At 42.2% G+C, this 23613-nt stretch overlaps 1 protein-coding gene across 22 annotated transcripts in view; it reads right to left on the bottom strand.

Moving 5' to 3' along the window:
* The window catches only part of rimbp2b (RIMS binding protein 2b), an 80133-nt gene extending 58021 nt beyond the window's left edge, over nucleotides 1-22112 (bottom strand). For 12 of the 22 annotated variants that reach the window (XM_028995457.1, XM_028995458.1, XM_028995466.1 and 9 more), the window contains exons 1-3: nucleotides 22068-22100; nucleotides 21520-21654; nucleotides 5072-5233 (exon numbers count right to left, since the gene is read on the bottom strand). In XM_028995457.1, coding sequence (XP_028851290.1) covers nucleotides 5072-5233; nucleotides 21520-21654; nucleotides 22068-22070 — 300 coding nt within the window. In that variant the 5' untranslated portion in view covers nucleotides 22071-22100. Of the gene's footprint in view, nucleotides 1-5071; nucleotides 5234-21519; nucleotides 21655-22036 lie in introns of all 22 variants that reach the window. The other 10 variants (XR_003751196.1, XM_028995475.1, XM_028995476.1 and 7 more) reach the window with 5 other exon arrangements.
* Nucleotides 22113-23613: the final 1501 nt, after the last annotated feature.

Here is a 23613-nt window from a genome sequence, read left to right as displayed (position 1 = left end):
CACAGATCTAATTAAAAGATGTGTGACTCAACACGTCCCACCTTCTGATGGTGCAAAATTAGATATTACAGATTTTAACTGTTCCAACACTGTCTGCAGTAGGCTTTCTCTCCCATATCATGAAGTGTGTGTGTGTGTGTGTGTGTGTGTGTGTGTGTGTGTGCGTGTGTGTGTGCAATAAACAGATGAGAGAGGGATCTGGGTGTGAGGGTAGAGTGTGAGCCAGAATGTCACCATGCTTCAACACATTCTCTCTCTCTCTCTCTCACACACACACACACACACACACACATAGAGAATATCAATATTTATGTACTGGCTCTGTGCAGGAATGCAGAAATCAACGTGTGCTGCTCCTCGGACTGTATTTTATCTTTTTAAGGTCACATTACTCTCACAGCAAGCCCTGGGAAGACACTCATGGTGTCACTCACACACTCCTCCCTCCTTACCCATGCACACAAAACATCCAGGTATGAATTCTGATGTGTGACAAAATCATTTCTGCAAATTCTTATATGCATAAACACACACATACGACCACAGTTTTTTACATGAATGCACAAAAGGGAGTTTTTAATTATTTTGCTTTTGCTTGTATGCTAAACTTTTTGGATGAATCATTTCGGTTATTTTTAGCTATCCGTTATATACAAATCAGTCATTGGAGGTTATTTCAAGGAGGTTAAGAGGCTATGATCCCAATTATCAAGTGTATTGTCTGGACTTTGACCAGTCTACATCAGTTGCCCAAAAAAGGCAGTGTCTGCAAGTAAGGTCTGAGAGTGTGTGCTCACATGCAGCCAATATTTGTGTGTTTCTGTAATCTCCTGCTCAGTATTCTTTGGTCGTTTCTCCCTCTCTCTCTTTCTGCCTCCGTGTGAATTATTCATGAGGAAGAGGAGCAGTGAAAATGGCACTGATCTTCTCTGACCAAGCACAGCTAAGTGCTAGCAGTCAGCCAAGTTGTCTTCCCTTCCACTAACCACCTCAGGCAGGGACATTTAATGCAGTCAGCCAAGAAAACTGAAAATATCTTTTTTTCAGAAGAAAAGACAAAGAAACCAGTCAATTTTGATGAAATCAAATCTTATATGTGACTATATGTCTATCTATATATTTATCTATCTACAGAGAAAGGTATTGTAGGAGTGAGTAACAAAGTTCTTTTTCAAGCATTCATTTCGGTATCTCACTATGGGATGGACTGGGGCCCACACCAAGGACATGCGGTTGCAGGAATAAAATCTCCCGCATTTTCACACACTGTGTGCCTCGGGCTGCAACATGCCCAGGCCGCCCTGGAATCTTCGGCTGGATGGTGTTCATCCTCGTGTGTTCATAGCACCAACTTCTCGCTGAAGAGTCTCCTTCGCAGGATGGTGTGCCAAGCCAGTCAGTGTGGAATAGATCCCGTGCTGCGAGTAGCCACCCTCCCCACATGAAGACTCGACAGAGTGTGACCAGGACACAATTCCTGTTGCCAGCCTGGGTGACCACTTGTTTCTCCGCTGCTGGGCGAAATGGACGTTAGCCTTGCGGCTACTCTATGTGAAGACAAGGCTTTAATGTCTGACTCGGTGACGAGTTCTTAGCCCTCATTTCCGACAAGGCCGACAAGTCCTCCATGACCCCTGTGCAGTCTATAAAGCCCATGACGCCGGTGGACGAGTGCAGCAGCATTGATTGGGGCAGTGGTGGCCTAGCGTTTAAGGAAGCGGCCCCGTAATGGGTTAAATGCAGAAGGCAAATTTCACTGTGTGCACCATGTGCTGTGCTGCTGTGTATCACAAGTGACAATCACTTCACTTTAACTTGATGGGTCGACTCGTGCGACCGCCAGTATGGACCTGCACAAAGTTTGCGAAAGGGCAGCTGTAAATCTGGGCATCCCCTGGCCAGAAGTCCTCAGAGAGGCCACCACGTCTCGCTATGAGGGCAAGCGGTTGCCGAAGGCAAAATTTACCGCCCAACAGCTCCTGCCAGCTTTCCCGGAATGCCTGAAGGAGGCCACACTTTCATGGAGCATACATTTTCCGCAAAGAACCCAGTCTATTGAGGGTCAGTGCTGGAATGGGCTGACATTGAGAGTGGTTTTTCATGTCTGCCTCCTGTCGAGGCTCTCGTGGTACCTCATCTCCACCCTGTGCAAAATGTTCCCTTTGTCTGATTACCTTTGCCACGCCCCTGACAAATCTAACCTCTTAATCTCTGATAAACATTCCACTGATGTGAATGACCCACACCGTCTGACAATTCTCCAGCCTGCTGTTTTCACGTACACAATCGCCAAGGTAATTCATCTCACCGTGTGCACGGCCCCCACCGCCGCGGAGACAAACACTGCCACCTGCAGTCTCTGTTCTACGATCCAACAGCCGACGCTCCTCTTCCCCCAATCCTTCGGCATCCATTCCTATTCCTATCATGTCTGCAAGAACGCCCCCAGACTCCAGTGATGACATATGCACGAGGCAATCTTCCGTTTTGTAATGTTTTAAAATTATTTTTAAAATGTATTTTTCTCATTTGACTTGGCCAACTGTTTTGTGCAGGCCCATTAAAAAATATGTAAAATTCCAATTACAGGTTGTAATGTAATAAAATATGTTAAAAGCCAATGGGGGTGAATACTTTTGCCAGAAGATTTGGACTAAACAGCTAATTTTTAAGAAGTCTTGTATTTGCTAGGAGGCACAATGATTGGAATCTGGAGCCATGGAAAAAGTGGTCTGATGAATCCAGAATGTTGACCACATCAGGGAAGAGCATAACTGTACAAACCTGTGTTATGAGCTGTGACTGCTTAAATTGTTCATGTGTGGGTTCATCAACATTAGAAGGGTCCTGACCTTAACCCTATTCATAATCTTTGGAATGTGCTGGAGAAGATGTAATGCTTTGCCATTCCCATCCACAACATTTTGATGAAAAATGAGCATAACACTGGACTGAAATATATCTTTTGACTTTGCATAAGTTTTCTGAAACAATTGCACAACGAATGCATTCTGTAATCAAAGCAAAGGTTGGATGAACCAAATATAAGAATGGAAAACTTGTGCAATCTAAATAGCTAAGAATAGATGTGTTTATGTGTGTTTTATGCTAAACACATGCAATGCTGATGTCAAATCTATATATTACAAAGTTATTATTAAAAATATACTGTGAGTTAACATCAGAATATGAGCAAACACAACCCTAATGGCTCTGCTCTCAGAAATGGAAAAAAAACTCATAAACCCAAGAAACACACACCTTCTTAAATTCTGGTCACTGTTGCCGAGATACACACTTTCATAAATCCATAAAAACCAAAACACTATTGGACCTTGACCTCCTACAACACACACACACACACACACTTTCCAAATGAATGAGTGATCCAAAACAAAAGAGGCCAAATGGCATGATGGTTAGCAAGCTTTAAAAGTGTCAGTTTCCTAGCAACCAATATGTTAAAAGGCTGTATGCCTGCCCAAGGTCCAATTGAGAATGACAGTGGTGTGTATGCGTGCATGCAGAGTGTGTAACATTTTTATTCTCAACTAAACAGGGCCCACAGCCACAACCTCAAGTTGCACCTCTGCAGTAGCACTGAGAGCAGACCACCATTTTTCGTTTTAACCCAACTACTCTGACTCTGATTCTACTCTGACAAATGTTTTCCCCGGTGTTAATGCAAAATAGCTCTTTTTCTTTATGTGTCTTTTTCTGGTGAGTTCAGACTGGAAGTTGCAGCTTTTCTAGCTTAATGCGTGCACTGTCGGTGGACCTGTGTTTGCACAGCAACGAAGAAGGGAGGGCATTTGCCAATAAAGACAGATGGCCAGTAGGAAACCGCTCACAGTACAGAGTCTTGAACCACTGGGCACTATTAGTCTTACTGAACCCATTAACACTGCAATGTCCTTTTCAGTCTGATGAAAGGATGAGGTCACACTAGGGTATGTTTAGGTAGCCCGTGGAAAATTCTGATTCTTTTTATACAGAATCTACTTAGCATTTATTGTTTGTCTTTTGCTACTGACGCAGCTTGAATTTCTTTTCGATTAATATAGTAACTGTCTACCCTCTATCTTTCTAGAACCTTACTAAATCTGTGTGGCTTTAACTTGCGACACATCCGATTGGTGAGCATGATTGTCTTTCACGCAGGGGACATCAATACAATGTGATTAACTGTCTGAACTTCCCCCCGCCCGCAGTGGGGTGCAGGCGCCTTCACGCCCAGCAGGCTGCCGCAAAGTTCCTCGAAGAGGACAAAAAAACGCCGCTCATTCATATTTCCAAATGATCTTGTGCAACAGTCGTTACTTTGGATGGACTGATGATCGACCCTCGCCTATTCCCTGATTCTCTCTAGCCTTGCGATCCTGACTGATGAATTTACTCTTCTGCACACCCCCTATTCTGCACACCCCCCACACTATTTCTGAAGTCACTCTCCCTGTATACACTAGAGCGGCGCCGTCTGGCCGCGCTCTGCCCATTCACCACCGCTGCAGCTGCCTCTTTTCTGCCTACTTCCCCAGAGGGTCACCAACGCTCCAGTCTCTCACTCAGTCTCTAGCCAACCCAGCATGCCTGCGCATGCTTTTTCCAGCAGCTACCCTGACATTAACCGATGGAGTCTGGGCTTGCAAGAATTATCACATTTTCACGAAATTCTAATTGCATTTATTCAAATTGGGGTTTCAGTTAAAATTTGATAAACCGCTTAGCCCTAAGATGCAAGCAGTGCAATTGATTCCGGTTGAGTTCCAGGGTTACTATATAGTAGAATCATGTTTAAAACGAACTCTTTTGTTATTGAAGTTAAACACTGCAACCAGACAACTTGGGTCCAAGGCCAGTGGTAGCTTCACAATACAAGGTTTTTACTTTCTCCACCATTTATGAACAGCAGACATAACAAAGAACTCTAACTCTACTCATCACCACAGATCAGTGATGAGACATCAGTGACGATCCAGCATGACTCATTCTGATCTCCAGGAAAAGTCCTGAGGTGTGAATCAGAGCCCAGCTTCTGCACAAGTGCACTGTTACAGAATGTCAGTGTTACCTGTGGTCTCACCTGTGAGGTGTGAGCTTGCTGCGGCTGCTGTATCCGTTTGAGTGAGAGGCGGCGCAGCTGAATGGCTCTGTGCTGCTTCAGAGCCGGCAGAGACTCCACCACCCTGGGGGGGGAGTCTGGGAGGGGAGAGGGTCCAGCCTCATTTTTCACCTGTATCACACACACAAAAACACACAAGATCAGGTAAAACATCAGGGCAGCATGCGGCCAAGCTTAATGTGAAGCTCAAACCCACAACATGGGTTTTTTTCTCTCATTAATGTACACACAGCACCCCATATTGACAGAAAAACTGAAATATCACATGGTCCTAAGTATTCAGACCCCTTGCTCAGTATTTATTAGAAGCAACCTTTTGATATAATACAGCCATGAGTCTTTTTGAGAAAGATGTTCACACCTGGATTTGGGGATACTCTGGCACTCCAATTTTCAGGTCCTCTCCAATTCTGGCAGGTTGGATGGTAAGCATTGGTGGACAGCCATTTTTAGGTCTCTCCAGAGATGCTCAATTAGGTTTAAGTCAGGGCTCTGGCTGGGCCATTCAAGAACAATCACAGCGTTGTTGTGAAGCCACGTCTTTGTTATTTTAGCTGTGTGCTTAGGGTCATTGTCTTGTTGTAAGGTAAAATTCTGAGGTCCTGAGCACTCTGGAGAAGGTTTTTTTCCAGGATATCCAACCAGTCGTCCTGGTTTTCTCTTTAGCAAACTCCATGTGAGCTTTCATGTAAGGAGAGGTTTCTGTTGAGCTTCTGTTGGGCAGCTCTGCCACACAAAAAAATATAGACTATCAAGTCCAGTCAGTATAGTATAATCAAACACAGCTGGACTCAAATGAAGGTGTAGAACCATCTCAAGGATGATCAGAAGAAATGGACAGAACCCGAGTTAAATATATGAGTGTCACAGGAAAGGGTCTGAATTCTTAGGACCATTTGATATTTCTGTTTGTCTTTGTTAATAAATCTGCAAAAATGTCAACAATTGTGTTTTTCTGTCAATATTGGGTGCTGTGTGTACATTAACAAGGAAAAAAATTCACTTAAATTATTTTAGCAAATGGCTGCAATATAACAAAGAGTGAAAATTTTAAGTGGGTCTGAATACTTTCCATACACACTATATATAGGATAAAGTGCCTATTTGCCTATTTCTACAGGGGATTAATTCAGAATTTCAGCACTGTTCAGTCACTGCTGCATGTTGGCTCCAGTGGCCTCCAGAAGCACAGAACTCAATATGTGATTCACCCCCTCTAGATGACAGATCCAACATTTCTATTTGTGGTAGAGATGGATGCATCCACAAAGCAACAAGGTATGCCCCCGAAACCGTTCCCTTGCACAGGAAGCTGAGCCACATATAGCAGAATTACAACATTGGCAACCAAGGGCTCCTACCAGTTAAGTTTGCTCTGCCTCCTGTAACATTTACATTTACATTTACAGCATTTATCAGACACCCTTATCCAGAGCGACTTACAATCAGTATTACAGGGACAGTCTCCCTGGAGCAATTTAGGGTTAAGTGTCTTGCTCAGGGACACAATGGTAGTAATTGGGATTCGAACCCGGGTCTTCTGGTTCATAGGCGAGTGTGTTACCCACTAGGCTACTACCACCCTGTAGCGGCCGTCGCAGGACCATGCCTTTGTTTTGCATAGCGACCATCTACAAGAAGATATGTGACATTCCTGTGCCAATAGTTGTGCATGAAGATTCAACACCTCTGTTTTACATGCCTTTTGTCTGGGAAGAACCCAGATAAGACTAGCAGGGCCCAGCATGGCCTAATAAATTCAGAAGAGGCTCAGGATGCCCATGAGAAGGGCCAAAATTTGACTGCTGGGTGAACAATGCCTGACTGTGGACTGTTCGAAGTAGCTCATAACCAGTGCCAATTCAAAAGATAATGACTGGGTGCGGAAACGACTTATGATGACAGATGTGCGATTACATTCATTGAACGTACACTTAAATTTAGTCTTTCTATGGGTCTGACTTCATGTTGGTAAGAAGGAACAAAGATGAATGAGATACATGTAATGAGCACCATGATATAATTTACACGCTGTAACTATTGAACTGTATTGATCATTGTTGCATGCCTTTGAGCACCTAAGCACACAAACAGATGAGAGACGTAACTTCTTACACACACAAAGGAGGCACTGCATGGCACACTCAGGAAAGTTTCTACTCGGTTATCAGTCGGCCTTACTGTCCTATTAGTAACATAAATCTGTCAAGCACATTTTCATTAAGCCATACATGCAGAGAAATATGGACAACACACAAACACTTGCCACATACTTGAGGCAGGAAGAAAAGGTTAGGAAACACACACATATGCAACTTGAGAAGAAGGGTGAAGCATATACACAAATATTTCTTCTTTTAGTCAGATTTCATAACATCTATCATGCCTTTACGAATATTGGTGGCCAGCCCAAAGAGGCATGGACTAATTCTGACCAAATCAATTGGTTGAAATATTGGGCGAATGCCCTTGTGGTGTTCCACTGTGCAACCTTCTCAAGGAGATCCTATCCGACCAAGAACAACAATTTACATCACACACATGAAGAGTATTATTTTTATGTCTGGGAATATCAATTTGTTTACTTAAACAATTGCTGTACCAACACAATTGGGCCAGGTAACTCCCGTGGGTAGAGTACACCCAGAAATCAACTAACCTAACTCCCTTTTTGTGTGTCCTGGGATACAAGGGGCCCCATGCATGGATTGAGTTTGCTATCCACAAACAGTTTAGACGATCACCACAAGATCAAGATCCCTTCCCTTTCCAATTTCGATATCATGTGTGGCTTCCATGAGGGAATTTCGTCTCCACCTGCCCGGCCAGAAACTACGCCCCTGCTTTCTCAGTCCCTTGTAAATCAACTGCCAGTGGAATCTGGTCACTTACATATTAGCACTGCCTGCACAGCATTGTATTTCACCCACATTTCATGTGTCTCTCTTCAGGTGGGCAGTCCTGGCATATGCAACACCACCAACAACACCTCCACCAGTACTGGATGTCGATGGCTCCACAGCATACAGGGTCAGAGAGATGGATTTTCGCTGTCGTCAAGACCATCTCCAGTATCTGGTGGAGAGGGAAGAGTACAGTCCAGAGGTGCACGGTGTACATCATTCATTCTGAGTGAAGAGCTGAAACAAGATTCCATCAAGAGCATGCACTGCGTCCAGGACCTTGGCCTCTGGGCCACCTACCGGTACGTCCAGGACAAGTTCAAATGGTCCAGAATGTAGTAATATTGTCCTCCTTTTAAACTTTGGTTCCTTTTAAACTTTGTTCATAAAAAATCATTACGATTCATCCAGTGGGTTTCAGAAATATTTACTAATCAACAAAAAGGGCTAGGAGGGTAGATTGAAGCTTAGGCACGGAATGAAAACACTTTAGAGCATCTGGTAACGCAGAGTGTTCACTCTATACACAAGAGTGTATGGACAGTTATGTGTGTGCACACTCTGAGTGTGCTTGTGTGACTAATTATAACAAGATCTGATTCCACAGTCACTGTGACAACGCATGGCACAAAGGAGTGACGTATGTGCCATGCATCTGCCAAGTGAACATGTGAGTGCTGGAGTCGGATGGTAGTGATGGTGATGTAAACATCACACCTACTCCAGACAGCAGCCTATTACTCAACTTACAACCAACACACAAATAAATGCCAAAAGACCATACACAGACATCAGTAGTCACTACAAAAGGCACAAATCTATACACACGTTAAATAGATCCATCTTACTGGACTGTGTATACTTATAAGCAGAATACATACAAGCTCTCTGGTCTGGAATATACAGTATACACTATATTTAACTTGTAATGAGCTGTGTAATGGACCACACGCACAGCATCTAACGTCACCGCATTACAAATTCCTACCTGCTCTATTCATGCTAGAGTCACATGTAGCTGCAAGGCTACAAGAGCTGCCCCCTTGGAGCGATGAGATAGTTATCATTGGTTAGCGCCTCGAGACTTGGTTTGTTTACCGCCTGGTCTTCAGCTTCAGGAAGCAGCAGGAGAATAATAACTGGCCTGTTCACTTATTCATGACCTCAGCCAGGTGGAACATGTGTGGTCGGGGAGTGAGAAAGAGATAGAGAGGAACTCATGCTAGCCTCAGGAAAGTACCTTTAATATTAACATTACTTTGTTGAAACTCTTTCGTGTCCTTCAACCTGAACCTGACCTAAAACCACCACCTACCCATACAAATACCCCCAAAAAATAAGGCATTCAATACCAAGAAATGTAGAAAACTTTTTGGTTATGATACACCTACAGTACCTCTTGAAAATTATGGTGACGGAGAATACAACGCAAGAAACATATTTAATATTTTTGTAGTATGTTTGATTAATCTGTTTTGTCGCCTCTTTATACCTTGATTACTGCTTGTTCACAGTTGTCATCAAAAATTGGGTGAATGGGTGAATGATAAGAACCTTCAGGACAGTTGGAAACCATCCCTGTTGTCTAACTTGAGGTGGTTGAGAGAAGCCAATAGTGTGAAATGCTGTCATCACAGAAGAAGCTCACTGCTTTGGAGTGAGCGAAATGTTAAACTTTTGCCTTGTTTTTTTTTTTTTTTTTTTTTATATATAACAGGGTTGCTATCAGCTGTTTACCATTTTAAAGTGACGTAGTGGTCTGTGTGTTTCTTGCTTTGACATTTCCCCTGTGTTCAGAGGACAAACAGCTCAGTAGGTCTGTCTGCATTGAACACACACATTCCTGTGTGTGTGTGTGTGTGTGTGTGTGTGTGTGTGTGTGTGGAGGTGCATGTCAGTGTCTCCCCTTCCAGCTCTGTGCCATGTGACATTTCCTAAAACAGCCTGGAGTTGACCTTTCTGCCCAGTCCACTGTAACATAGTCACACACACACACAAGCGCAATGAAAGCTGCCACCAGTCAAACAACAGGGAGAACAGGGGAGGAAAGACATAGAGGGGGAGGGAGAGAGGAGGATATTTTTAGAGCTGAAACCATCCCCAGCTGCAATACACCCACCCCAGGCCAACAGGCAATTAGCGTTAGCATTAGCATTAGCATTCCCCCGAGGGAGTACTGCCTGCTGGCCTCTGTAACGCCAACGGACAAATGGGCCAGAGTCCACATATTGTAAAATTGAATGCATTCTAAAATGCAGAATCTTAAGGTATAGGCTGGAGAAAAATGAAACATACCCGACTTCCTGCCAGACCTGTCTGTATGTCTCTGCATTGAGGACACCCATTAATCTGAACCAAATCTCCACCTCCATTTTCCGAAATGCAGCCCCAAAGTTGTAAGGAACCTCCACCACTGCTTCACTGTTTCCTGGCATTGTTGTATTGCTCTACAGGCCTTTGGTAAACAAACAGTCTTCTGCTACAGCCAAATATTTCAAATTTTGATTCATCAGCCCAGAGCACCTCCTGCAACTCTTCCTTGAAGACCACTTTTGGCCAGACTTCTCTAGACAGTAGATGGATTTTCCTGGATACCACTAGTTTCTGCCAGTTTGACATGGTCTTTGTTTACATCGACCACAGACTGGGGTAATATCCAATATAAATCTGGCTTATTAACTTTAGAACAGTGTAACCAATGTAAGACCTTAAACTGAATGACTTTATGTTATAAGTTAATCAAACTGGAGTGATTCCTTTTTATGGCCATACTCCACATCTCATCAGACAGAACCTCATCCAAGTCTTCCTCCCATTGGCCAATAAAACTGATTGTTATAGTAATATGTTGTGCCTGCCATGACAGACTACAGCGCACATAAGCATCTTATGGTTCAGCAACCTGAGGTGTGTATGCATGTTTGTGCCTTTCTGTTCTTTTCATGGTACTTGTCCTTGGGGTAAGAAACAGTTAGGCGACTTGAACTCACAGCAAAGTCTGTCAAATCCAGTTCCCTCTAGAGCCTATGAGTGCCTTCTGTGTTTCCATTGCCTCATTTTATCATATCTTGGAATTAAAACAGATTTAATGGGAGGAATATAATGTGACTGTAAATAATAATCTATTGAAACATAAGAGGAAGAGGTTTGGGAACATTACCACATGGGGCCTTCAGAAAAAAACAATGTTAAAGAATCTGAGAGTGGTTCTAAGAGCAATGGATCCAAAGCCATCTATTCTTGACCAGTAAAGCTTTCAAAACAGATGTGTGTTGCAGGTCCACGCTGGATGATAACATTAAAGTGAAGTGATTGTCACATGTGATACACAGCACACGGTGCACACAGTGAAATTTGTCCTCTGCATTTAACCAATCACCCTTGGTAAACAGTGGGCAGCCATGACAGGCGCCCGGGGAGCAGTGTTGTGGGGACGGTGCTTTGCTCAGTGGCACCTCAGTGGCACCTTGGCAGATCGGGATTCGAACCGGCAACCTTCTGATCACGGGGCCACTTCCTTAACCGCTAGGCCACAACTGCCCCTACATCAGCAGCCTGTTCTCTAGAAGCCAACATGATAAAACATATTAATGCAATATGTACATGTTGGTGTATGAACTGCTACTATCATTCCAAACTTTATAACATTATTAAGCACATTTGGCTTTGGCTGAATATATTTAGGCTGTGTACCAACAACACAGTGCAATTTGTACTGTGTCTGGAAGCCAGCCCGGCCCTGTAAATATCTTCCCAAAACATGAGCTCACATCAAATCAGCTTGAAAACAGGCAGGTGTGTCAATTTAGTATGTCAATTTAGGAGGCACCTCATGTCTGTCCCCTTAATTCATTTGTGTGGCAGGGCAGAGGAAATGAAATTTGCTTCATTACGCCCCCACAATGGAATTAGCCCCTTCCCATGCTGTGGTAGTGCAGCTAGATACTGATTTGGCCTGGTAATAGGATCAGTCGTTCCACAGTCTTTTACACGCTATAAGGACAAACATTCAAAATGTGCTTCGTGTCTTCTGTGAATATGATGTTTCAATCTGACTTCTTTTATCCGGGATTAAAAACATATGCTTGTTATTCAAATAATTCACATATCAATATAATTGCATATTTAACACAATCATGCATAATAATTAAGGGCAGGACAATTAGTCAAAATAGAAATTTATGGTGACTCTTTCTCTGCGTCTCTGTTGTCCATTGTCTGTTGTCAAGGCAGAACAAAACAAGTGGATGAAGTGATAGTACACACCCAGCAATAATCTTACAATTACGCTTGTTCTGTATGCAGCACCCACTCAACCTTTCCCCAAATTCAATACGGGTCCGACACATCGTGGCTCCGGTGATCTCAAACCTTTGTCATAACCATGGTCAACAAAGTATCTACCTTGCACCTACCTTCTACGAACCCTACGAACACTGGCAGACCCATATATGCATTCTAAAAACTAATTTTCACACAGTCCATCCGCAGTCACACACAGATACGGGTCACAGTACTAAATAGTAATGTGTGTTTTAAAAGTGTGACAAATGAAGCATTCAAAGAATAATTCTTTCCTGACAAGACAGGCTGATATTCAATTTATTTTTATTTAACATGTACAAGGACACAGGACATAATAGTGCTATAACAGCGATAAATGTGGGATATGTGGTTTGTGGTTTTACCCCAGAGATAAATGAGAGGCTGATTTCACCGAAGGCCAGCACAGTTATAAATGGGACCGAAGTCTGGTGTGTTTTGTTTGCATTGTCATAGGAGATTGGATTTAAAAGACAGAGATTTAAACGTCTCCCGTGCCCTGATCCACTTTCGTCAGAATCAATTCACTTCCCTTCCAACACTGCAGGGGAGACGTGTCACTGTGGATCCCTTTCATGGTTCACCTGGTTCTCTGATTTACAGACTCAACAGAGAGAATGCAAAAGAGCACTTCTTATCTCCCAAAAGCTATATAACAATGTTTATAATGCAAGCCCAGTGCATAATATGTAGCTAACTGTGTTCTGTCAAGGGCCTTACCAACATTGTTTACACACTTCATCTGTAAACCAGTGGAGCCAAATGACAAATTTAAAGCTCAGCTGGTCTTCAGACTTTAGCATGTTTAGAGATTGCTCAGGAGTGGCTTCACATGTTCACAGCAGAAAGCTGAATCACAGGATGTGGATATATTAAGTATTCCTGTCAGCAGGAGATGCTGACCTGGCTCATATTATCAGCCAAGTTACAGACAAACACACACGTATCCAACTGTTGTCACACGTATCACCTTATTCTTAAACTCTGGCCACATGCACACACATGCATGCTTCAGAGTTACAGCCTAATTAATCACGGAATAATCAAGGAACTAATAACATGGTGTTATAAATATAAGTATCAGAATGTTCCTTTAAGATATATGTAAGTACTGATGTAAGTACTGATGCAAATCAATCAGCCCCAATGTGATACCATGTTACACCAGGTGACACCAATGAACTGACTCACGGTCCAGGTGTAGTGTGCTTGTGTCGATCACTATGTATTTGTGTGTGTGTGTGTGTGTGTGTGTGTGTGTGTGTGTGTGAGAGAGAAAGAGATACTTATATTTTCATATTCTGTGCCTGTGTCTCGACCATCACTAGACTCAGCATAATATGTAATCGCAAGTAATAAAACCTACACCAACAGGCCATTAAGATTTCTCCCCAAATGCATCTGAGGCCTTGAGATGGGGAAAATATATTTGTTGTTGCTGTGTTTATTGTTTGAAAAAATCTGATATGCCTATGATGTTATAGCAGAAAGTGTTAAAAGATTTTAAAGGGCCACTGCTCCATTTCTGTGTATTGTGATTATATCCTACACAATCAGAGGCCCCACAAAGCCTATGTTTATGGGGATCCAATATTAAATTCTTACATGCCCAGAATTTAGATATGTTTACTACCATGCGTTCAACACATCTTTCTTGAAATTTTCACCCTATGTCACCCTAGAGGTTCAGAGGTGGCAGGAGCCGTTGATGGTAATGATTACTGCACATTATAATTACACAGGCAACAGCATAATGTAGCTCCCTCAAACAGAGCACTATGGAAATGCAACTAACTTCAGTCGTCAGCAGTCAGACAGCTCCAGTAACACTTTCTGGACAATACCCTACCTCCCACAAACAGCACAACAGACAAAACTGGGAGGCAACACACTCACAAACTGAACAGGAGTGTAATAGTCCCTTTAGTAGACAAAGCGGGACAGAGTACAGCTTTAGTGGTCAGCTAACAGAAAAATACACTCCCACAACAATGAAAGCACAGTGTCAAACAACCTTTAAGGCCTGAGACTTAATTAATCGCTGTCAACACTATTGATTTTGTTAACATATGATGTAAACAAACGCAGAGTGTGTAAGTGCCAGATTCAGGCCAGTGCTCAGCAGTCACCTTTACTTAAAAAATAGGCTTTACCAACCTCAACTTCAATCTCTGTTGGGATTAAATCCATGCAGGAGTTACTCTTATAAGATGTAATGTGTTTTTTCAAAATCTAATAATAATTAATATGATACATTATCAATTATTTAATATTAACATCAATATATTTTTGCAATGGCATCTAATTGCATTTTGTTGCAAAGTGTTATGGAAAGTAAACTCATACTCAAAATCCCATTGCACTCTGCAGTGATGCAATACACACATATGACCAGTGGATGCTAAGTTAGCCCCAATTAGATATTATCAATAATTGGAACAATTGGGGTGCAAAATTTCCTTTTAGGATGTTTGTATCTTCTGATGAACCTATTTACATTCACCCTTGCTTTATACTAGATGCAAGATTTTTACATCCTTGTCATATCACAGTGATGCCACCACTGGCAACTGATGTGAATGGTCAGATTGAGATGAGAATTGTTTCATTTCAGGGTAAAAGCTGTGGACACTTTCATTTGAGTGAGCAATTGAAAATTTACTTGGGAAACTGACCACTGATAAAGGACTAGAAGATGGCCTTGGCAAAAACTGGACTAAATTTGTTGTGTTAACAGGTCAGTTCTGATTAAAGTCCCACAGCTCCATAAACACATTCTGAAGACAGCAAGACTACAACCAGCTGTACAGATCATTCCTGTTTAGTCAACACACTATATGCACATTTAAACATTTACATTTACAGCATTTATCAGGCGCCCTTATCCAGAGCGACTTACAATCAGTATTTACAGGGACAGTCCCCCTGGAGCAACTTAGGGTTAAGTGTCTTGCTCAGGGACACAATGGTAGTAAGTGGGATTTGAACCCGGGTCTTCTGGTTCATAGGCGAGTGTGTTACCCACTAGACTACTACCACCATTTAAACACACCAACCTATACCTGTATGCAATAAGCTGCAATGTGTGCTAATGTGCCCTAGGTGAACTGTAAGCCTGAATATTTCCAGCCTTTTTAAACAAAATGTCCCCTCGGTGTAAGTCAGTGGTACCCTTGTCTACTTTCCAAACATGTGCCCCCTCGCCCCCAAGCATGAACAGCAGAATATGCAAATAGAAATGAGGAGAGAAAGAGGGTGGTAAAGAAAAGTGAGATGGAAATGGGGGAATGAACAAAATGGTAATGATGAAAGAAAGCTCAGCTTCAGAACTGATTAAGCACACACACACACACACACACACACGCATGCAATAGAAATACACAACAGCACAGCGTTCCCACACATCACGCCAAATTACGCATTTTGCTGATAATTAACACAATTTATTGGGTGCGAATTGCTTTCCTATTTATAATCTTCAGTAACATTTGCCAACCCAAACATATAAAACCTTGCAAAATTCAAGATACCGCTATTTACACATTTGTCTGGAAAATGCAGCTTTTGATCATCAGCTAAATCTGATTTTGAATTAAGCTTATCAAAAGACAAACACTGACATGGAAATAAGAGATAAACACACTTAAGCCTGCACTGTTACTGTGAGACTGGATTGAAATTACTGGCTGGCACAGAATTGTGAATGTGACTGTGAACAATTATGTCATCAAGCTGCAGAGTGCATTTTTACTATTTTCCTTGTTTTATTATTATCTATTATAAAAACTGCACCTATAAAGAACAGTAGAACAGTTCTGTTATTTTAAAATAACATGCATTGATGATGCATTCAAATTACATTCAAATCCTTGTCAGCACAAAATGCTCATCGTTGTTTTGTGAACAATAATGAACTAGATGAACAATTCTTCTGATTTCAAACTCAGCAAAAACATACATTTAATTTCATATCAGCACACAATATGTGACTGGTACTCAGGCATGCAGCATTATGCCAGATTCTGATACCAGGCAGCTGCACCTATAGCCCAGTTTTCAAAGCATCTGTCTGTAGAATAATCTATACACATACACACACACACACACACGCCAGTAATTCTACTTACAATCCACAGCACATAGCCACACAGTGTCTAAAGCAGATAACACACACACACACACACACAGACAGATAAAACATGTGATTATGTGTTCTGCTATGGTTAAAACCAGATCCAATATGAGGACAATATTTCATCCCGATATCCCATCTCACGCACACAGAAACAGACAGAAAGACACACACACACACACACACACACACACACATGGCTTTTCCCTGGGAGGGTGATGTTATGTAATCTCCACACATGGCTGTTCATATCATTAAAGCCCCAGTTGCAGTGGTGGGAGGTCACATGACCTGGCCAGCCTGTGCATCACCACATCATGGTCAATGCCCACTCCAAGCTGTGTGTGAAGCACACAAGCTGTAAAACTCACGCACAATATCCATTCCAGCGACACGATTTACATACATTTAACTCATGCTCTGTTTCTGGGAATGTATGACAGGATATGCGGAACTGCAGAAATACATTAAACATTTTTGGAGCCAGGTTCAATTCTCTGAAATTCAGCATTAAAACACAACATGGATGTTTTCTTATTCAGTACCATAAGAGCACAGCAATTTATGTTTTCTTTAAGTTAAAGAACCACAGGCCTTGGTTTTGGCAGGCACTGTATTATTTATTAACACAAGGTTATTTCCGGAGTAGCATGTTGGAAAGAGTGCTTTCTATGCAGCCCTGACGTGGCTTATATCCAGATACAAAGCAAATTACACTACAACTCTACCCACGCCTTCATAAACTAAACAAATACATTTATGTTTACACATGTTTGTAGATGGATTCAGAGGTTCACACATTCATACAAATTAATACAGTATGCACAGTTTTCCAATTCATTTATTCTTTGTCATCTGATGTGGCAGCGCAGCCTCATTAGTCTTATGAAGTCTTCTAAAAAAAGAATATTATTCTAATACCATGCAAAAATCATAACTCAACACGAGGTCCCCCAAAGTATTTTGTCCAGTGTCCAAGGGGGGGGTCGTGAAATCGCCCTTATGGCTCTGCTTTTTCAAAAGACTAACAAAAAGAAGTCACTTAATAACATGCATAGCCAATAAGTCACGACGTGAACACTGAAATGGTAAGATAATCAGACTGTAAGGGCTCTGTTCATAACTGGTCCATTTCTGACCTAAAATGTCACGAGGGGTACTGATGGACCAGCATCGATAAGGTATAAATTTCTGCCCAATACCAGGCTCACTGCCATGGCTGGTACTACTCACACTTCTACTCACAAGTGCATAAAATAATACATTAAGCACTTAAGACACTTTCTGACATTTTTCAATGCTGTTTTTTTTTGCCATTATTTTCTGTTTCATAAACTTATTTCATAATTTTGTGTCTTGGTTTTGTAAAATCACTAACAAAAATTAAACATAACCTGTTATCAGTTAATATGCAGTACTCATAATCAGTTGCCTGGTGTCAATGCGTTTTTTTGTACATCCTTAGCATCTAGTCAGCAGCTTTCCAAAATTGGGAAATCTACCACTTATGAAGGACTAGAAGATGCCATAAACAAATTGCACTTGACAAAAGCTGCAGATGTCATTCTGCCCGTCAAACATTTACACACGTAGAACGAGTTCTGTTCACAATACATTGTGTTGACAGATCTGTTCTGATTATAGAAATGAGTCCCACAGCTCCATAAACACATCCTGAATACATAACCACACAGTCTCTAATACCACCTCTTGCTGTTATGCAGTAAAACAGCACAGTGCTGCTTGGATACAGCAAGACTACCACTGGCTGTACAGATCACTCCGGTCCAGTCAACACACACACATACATGCAAATTTAATCACACCAACCTATACCTGTATGCAATAAGCTGCAACGTGCGCAAATGTGCCCTAGGTAAGGCTGTACATTCCTGGCAGTTTTAAACGAAATGTTCCCTCAGTATAAGTCAGTGGCACCCTTGTCGACTTTCCAGACATGTGCCCTTCGCCCCCAACCATGAACAGCAGAATATGCAATTGGAAAATGAGGAGAGAAAGGCAGGTAGTAAAGAACAGTGGGATGACAATGGGGGAATGAACAATACAGTAATGATTAAGCGCACACACTCTCTCTCTCTCTCACACACACACACACACACACACATACACATGCACGCATTAAAAATACACTACAGCACAGCAGTCACACGCATCACGCCAAACTACAGCAGTTCTGAGCAGGTACAGTCCAGCTCTGCAGGAAAACAACAACCTCAGTGAACTGCAGCATGCAGCAGCAGCAGCTGACAGAAGGCAACACGAAAGAGGAAGTGATGGAGACGAGGGGTCGACAAGAGAAAGATGAGAGACGAGGCTCCTCTACCTTTGACAGCGTCTAATTCTGCGTCCTCACTCCTTCCGACAGTGACCCCGGCTCCAGTCAGCACTCTCCTACTGTATCCTACTGTCTCTTATTATGGGCTGCCTGGCTGCAGGGGTGCAGTTGACACCACTGGTTGTCTTGGAGGCGGTGTGGTTTCCGTGGTTCCCGTCCCTGCGACGGTTCATCGGGGATCTTCGGAGAGCGAGTGGTCTTGTTAGGCAGCAAGGAGACGGAGCATCCCTCCACTGAGCAGAGCGCAGCGCTCTCGTTTACACGCCCCCTTCTGCCTCTCTCTCTTTCACACACAGGCACACACAGAGAGAGAGAGGGGGAGAGAGAGGTGCAGAGGCACCGCAGCACATCACTGTGCCCTCGTTCCCTCCAGCAGCTTCTCTCTCTAGCCCTTCCTCACACTCGCGTTCTCGCTCTCTTTTCCTTTTCCCATGAACGCTGCGCATCTGTTTCTAGCACCTTCTCTCACATCTCAGCATCGTAGAGGGAGACTCTGAGCAGAGCTGACAAGGTCAAACGAGGTGCCTCCCTCCCTCCTGCTCCTGCAGTGTGTGCCTGTGTGTGTGTGTGTGTGTGTGTGTGTGTGATGCTGACTCTGTCTGTTCTTGTAGATTTGTTATGGTGAAGAGATTCCCTCATGTCAGGATCCCATCCTCCTCCCTCCCCTCCCCACTTCACCGTGGGGCTCGACCTTTTGGTTGGCCACCCCCCCTCAATGTCCTGCACGTTCCCATCCCTGGTGTCCAATCAGATTGGAGGGATGTGAGAGGAGTAGAGCATTAGAAGGATTATACCGCCAGGCCGGGGTTTTTCCCCATGAAGCACAGTATTAAACTATATGTGACAACAGCGCCCCCGCTGGACTGAAGCACACAGTCAAGCAAACACGCCCTTACACACCCTGAAGCAAGAGTAAAGTCAGACCAAAATGGCTACTGTTTCCTTTCTTGACTGCCTAATAACTTCATGTGCTGTTATGTGAGGTCTCTTTTGCCTTTCCATCCCTGATTTCTCTGATGTCTTGTCTCCCAATTGCAAGCCTCAAATCTACAATTCTCTTCCCCATCTCTCTCTTTTACATACACAGCCCACTATGGAAATTGAAATAATTAAATGCATTAATATATTGACATTGCGTTTCGTTGTAACTGTATAGCCAGTAAAAGGGTGATGCGAACCAGAAATTATGAGAAAAAAAGTATTCTTATAACTGGGTTAGGGGAGTAGAAGAGAAAGGCTGAGTAGTCTAGTCACTGGTGAAAACAGGGTTTCAACTGATTGAGTAAATGGAACTATTGATACATAGAGTGCATTTAGAGTGCCAGTTCACCCTCAAGGCTAAACAGCTCCCCTCTCTGCTCCTTTATTAAAAATAAATGCTCAGGATGCACACAGCTCAAAGTACACAAGGCTACCACAAAAACACTGAAACACTTGATTATTTAATTGATTTTGCAGAGGTCTTGTTTTCACAATGAGTACCAATATATTTGACTGTGAGTAGAGCCACTATTACCACACCATTATACAGAGCCATTATGGCTATGCATAGCTTTAAAATATCATAGTGCAGATCTATTTAACTACCTTTCACAGGAGTCAATTTGATGCCTAATACAAATATTTATTATTGACTGTCATCTACCGTCAATACTGCAGTCACGCACATTATCTGCAGTACATCGAGGATATACACTGCATTTAAACACACAGCAGCCCTGAATATTAACAGTAATTGGTATACATGTCAGGCCCTTCATGAACTATGCTGACATCAGCACATTTTCTATAGCCCTGGTCCGACTTTCCAATAGCAGATGGATTATTAAGGCTGCAACACTAATAATAAGTATATGGACAAACAAACGACTGTGAAATTGTCATAATATAAACCCTGACCTCCACACTTTCATTTGCAATATGCAGCCTTGCAACTTGAGGTTCACAGGGAGGACATGTCCCTGATCCTATTTTTCCACACATACAGTAAAACTGTCCCCAATCACACACACACGTTTATCAGCACAGTAACCATGAAGAGCAAATTGTAATTCTCATATTCATGAAATACGCACATTTAAGCCAACGCCATATTATTCAAAACATTTGGTGAAATAACTATTAAAGCATACTGATATATTATAACAAATAATAACAAAGTCCTTGTGGAACAAGTATCAAATTATTTCACCACTATACATGCCATTGGGTGTTCATTGGGTTCCAGGTAAGCACATTATCCATGTCTGCTGGGAGATCCATTGTACACATATCAAAACAATCATGACAGTGACTGCAGGGTTTTTGTTTTTCAGTGTCATATATAAAACGTGAAACGTGTGCCAATTCACTTATGCGGACAAGAAAGCACCACTACATGGAACTGCCTGGTTTTGTACATGCACATGAGTTGTCACGTGATCAAGGTAACACCATTTTATATCGCCCCTTCTGGTCTCTCTGAGCTATTCAAGATTACACTGAATGTTGTGAAGTGCACTATTATTAACAGATGGATGTCTCAAAAACAGATTTGATAAAATCTAATCCTAACATCCCTTGTTAACAGGGAGCTCAATATGCACATCAACCAAATTGTTTTATATTAAAATGTATGAAAATTACTGAAATGTGTGTAATATTACACAGAGTGTTACTATTTAAGATGAAGATAACGAGTCACCTTCTTGCTCCTCCTTGGACCATTTTTTCCATCAGCAATAACTGACAATCCACAGTTTCTGTCAATCCACAGTTTGTCCCTCTTTGGCTTTCTGGCCAGCTCCACTTCAGACACACCATCACCTCTCATCATGTCCTGTGAATACACACACACATTCTCTCTCATTACATTCGCTGCACGAGCACTCACACACACACTTAGCCTTCGTTGCCATTGCATACACAGCCCAGTCTCACAGAGTCCATCACATTTCATCGTCTACTGAGACACATAAACAATCATAGATTACTTTATTTACAGCCCAAACTTTAAATCTCACATCTCTTCTGGGGGACACACACATACACACACACAAATAGCATACTGTGACACAGGGAGAACATGGGGATGCAGATACATACACTTAAAAACGTTTTTAAAATTGCAAATTCATACACTCAGAAATAATGTAGCACCAACAGCCTCCACAATAAGTCACAAACAGGTTAGACATCTAACTGCATTAAATCATATCTACCCCTCAGGCCTCAGCAGGCGAACGGACATACCATGGCCGCACCATCAGCATGCCTACCCACACTGCTCTGGCCACGGCTAGTGGTGAGTGATGATGTCACAGCCCCCAGAAGGCCATGGGGTGTGCAGCAGGATTACTAATATCTGTGTTCCGCCTAGTTACATAATAATGGCTGTGAGATTATATCCAGAAAATGGCTGCAGTAAATGTAAATGGGTAAATAAGTTGCACAAAACACAAACAAATGTGTTTTTGTTTTAATAAAACTGAATAAACATTGAATAATAATAATAATAGCGGCAGAGCCACAGACAGGAGCACACATTGTACAGTAGATCCAGTATAGTGCATGTAGGAGAGTCCACACACTGGTGTGGATCCCACTGTAGAAAGAGTCATGTAAGGCATGCTGAATAAAATGCTTCTTCGGTTTCCTTTAGTGGAACTATATAAAGAAGGCCATGTGATTAAAAATGCACAGTAGAGGGCAGTAAATACACACAATTTTGTACAGTCATGGCAAAAAGTGTTGAGAATGACACAAATACTGGTTTTCACAAAGTTTGCTGATTCCGTTTTTTTATGGCAATTTGCATATAATCCAGAATGTTATGAAGAGTGACCTGATGAATTTGAAAGTTCCTCTTTGCCATGAAAATTAGTATAATCCCCAAAAAACATTTCCACTGCATTCAGCCCTGCCACAAAAGGAGCTGCTGAGATTATTTCAGTGTATTTCAGTGATCCTCTACACAAGTGAACTCAAGAGAGTGTTGACACGCACAAGGCAGGAGATCATTCTGTCATGCTGAATAAGTTAGAATATCAGACTGGATGATTTAAAAGGAGGGTGATGCTACTAAGATGGCACCTAAATCAGCCATTTGTCAGATCATCAAAAACTTCAAGGACTCTCTCCTTGAAGTTTTTGATGATCTGATAGTGTTGTGAAGAAGGCTTCAGGGTGCCCAAGAAAGTCAAGCAAGCACCAGAACCGTCTCTTAAAGATGATTTGGCTGCGGGCAGTGTTGGAATACATGTAACGGTGTTACATATTTAGAATACAAAATATGAGTAACTGTATTTCGTTACAGTTACCGTTTAAATGAGTGATAATCAGAATACAGTTACTTCGTTGAAATAAATGGACTGCACGGCGGGTTTTTCCTGTTTCATATGTTAGGCTATCCCCTCTCTATCTCCTCTCTAGTTTTGGTAATTCCACGCTTAACAGAGGTGTTCTGTCGAAAATGCTGCCTATCGAGTTGTGCTACCTAGCGGATCTGCGCATGCGCAGTCCCTCAAGTTTGCGCTCTGTTTCAGCGCCCAGAAATCCATGCTACCCATGAAATTGTAAATAAATATGATTTAATCCACTATTACACCATGATCTTTATACTCTTACAGTGCACATGGACTGAGTATTGGTGCCATTTAAAAATTATTTGTACCGTTATCGGAAATGCACAAATGTAAACGGAACCCTATACGACAAAGCAGCATAAATCGTCAGAACACCGGAAAACCAAACGCAATAAGCGGCTATAATGTAAGCGTCCTGTTAACGTTGGTACATT

The sequence above is a fragment of the Denticeps clupeoides genome, chromosome 11 (genome assembly GCF_900700375.1).
Source record: "Denticeps clupeoides chromosome 11, fDenClu1.1, whole genome shotgun sequence".
In the NCBI taxonomy this organism is placed as follows: domain Eukaryota; kingdom Metazoa; phylum Chordata; class Actinopteri; order Clupeiformes; family Denticipitidae; genus Denticeps; species Denticeps clupeoides.
This window is presented reverse-complemented; position numbering and strand designations above follow the sequence as displayed.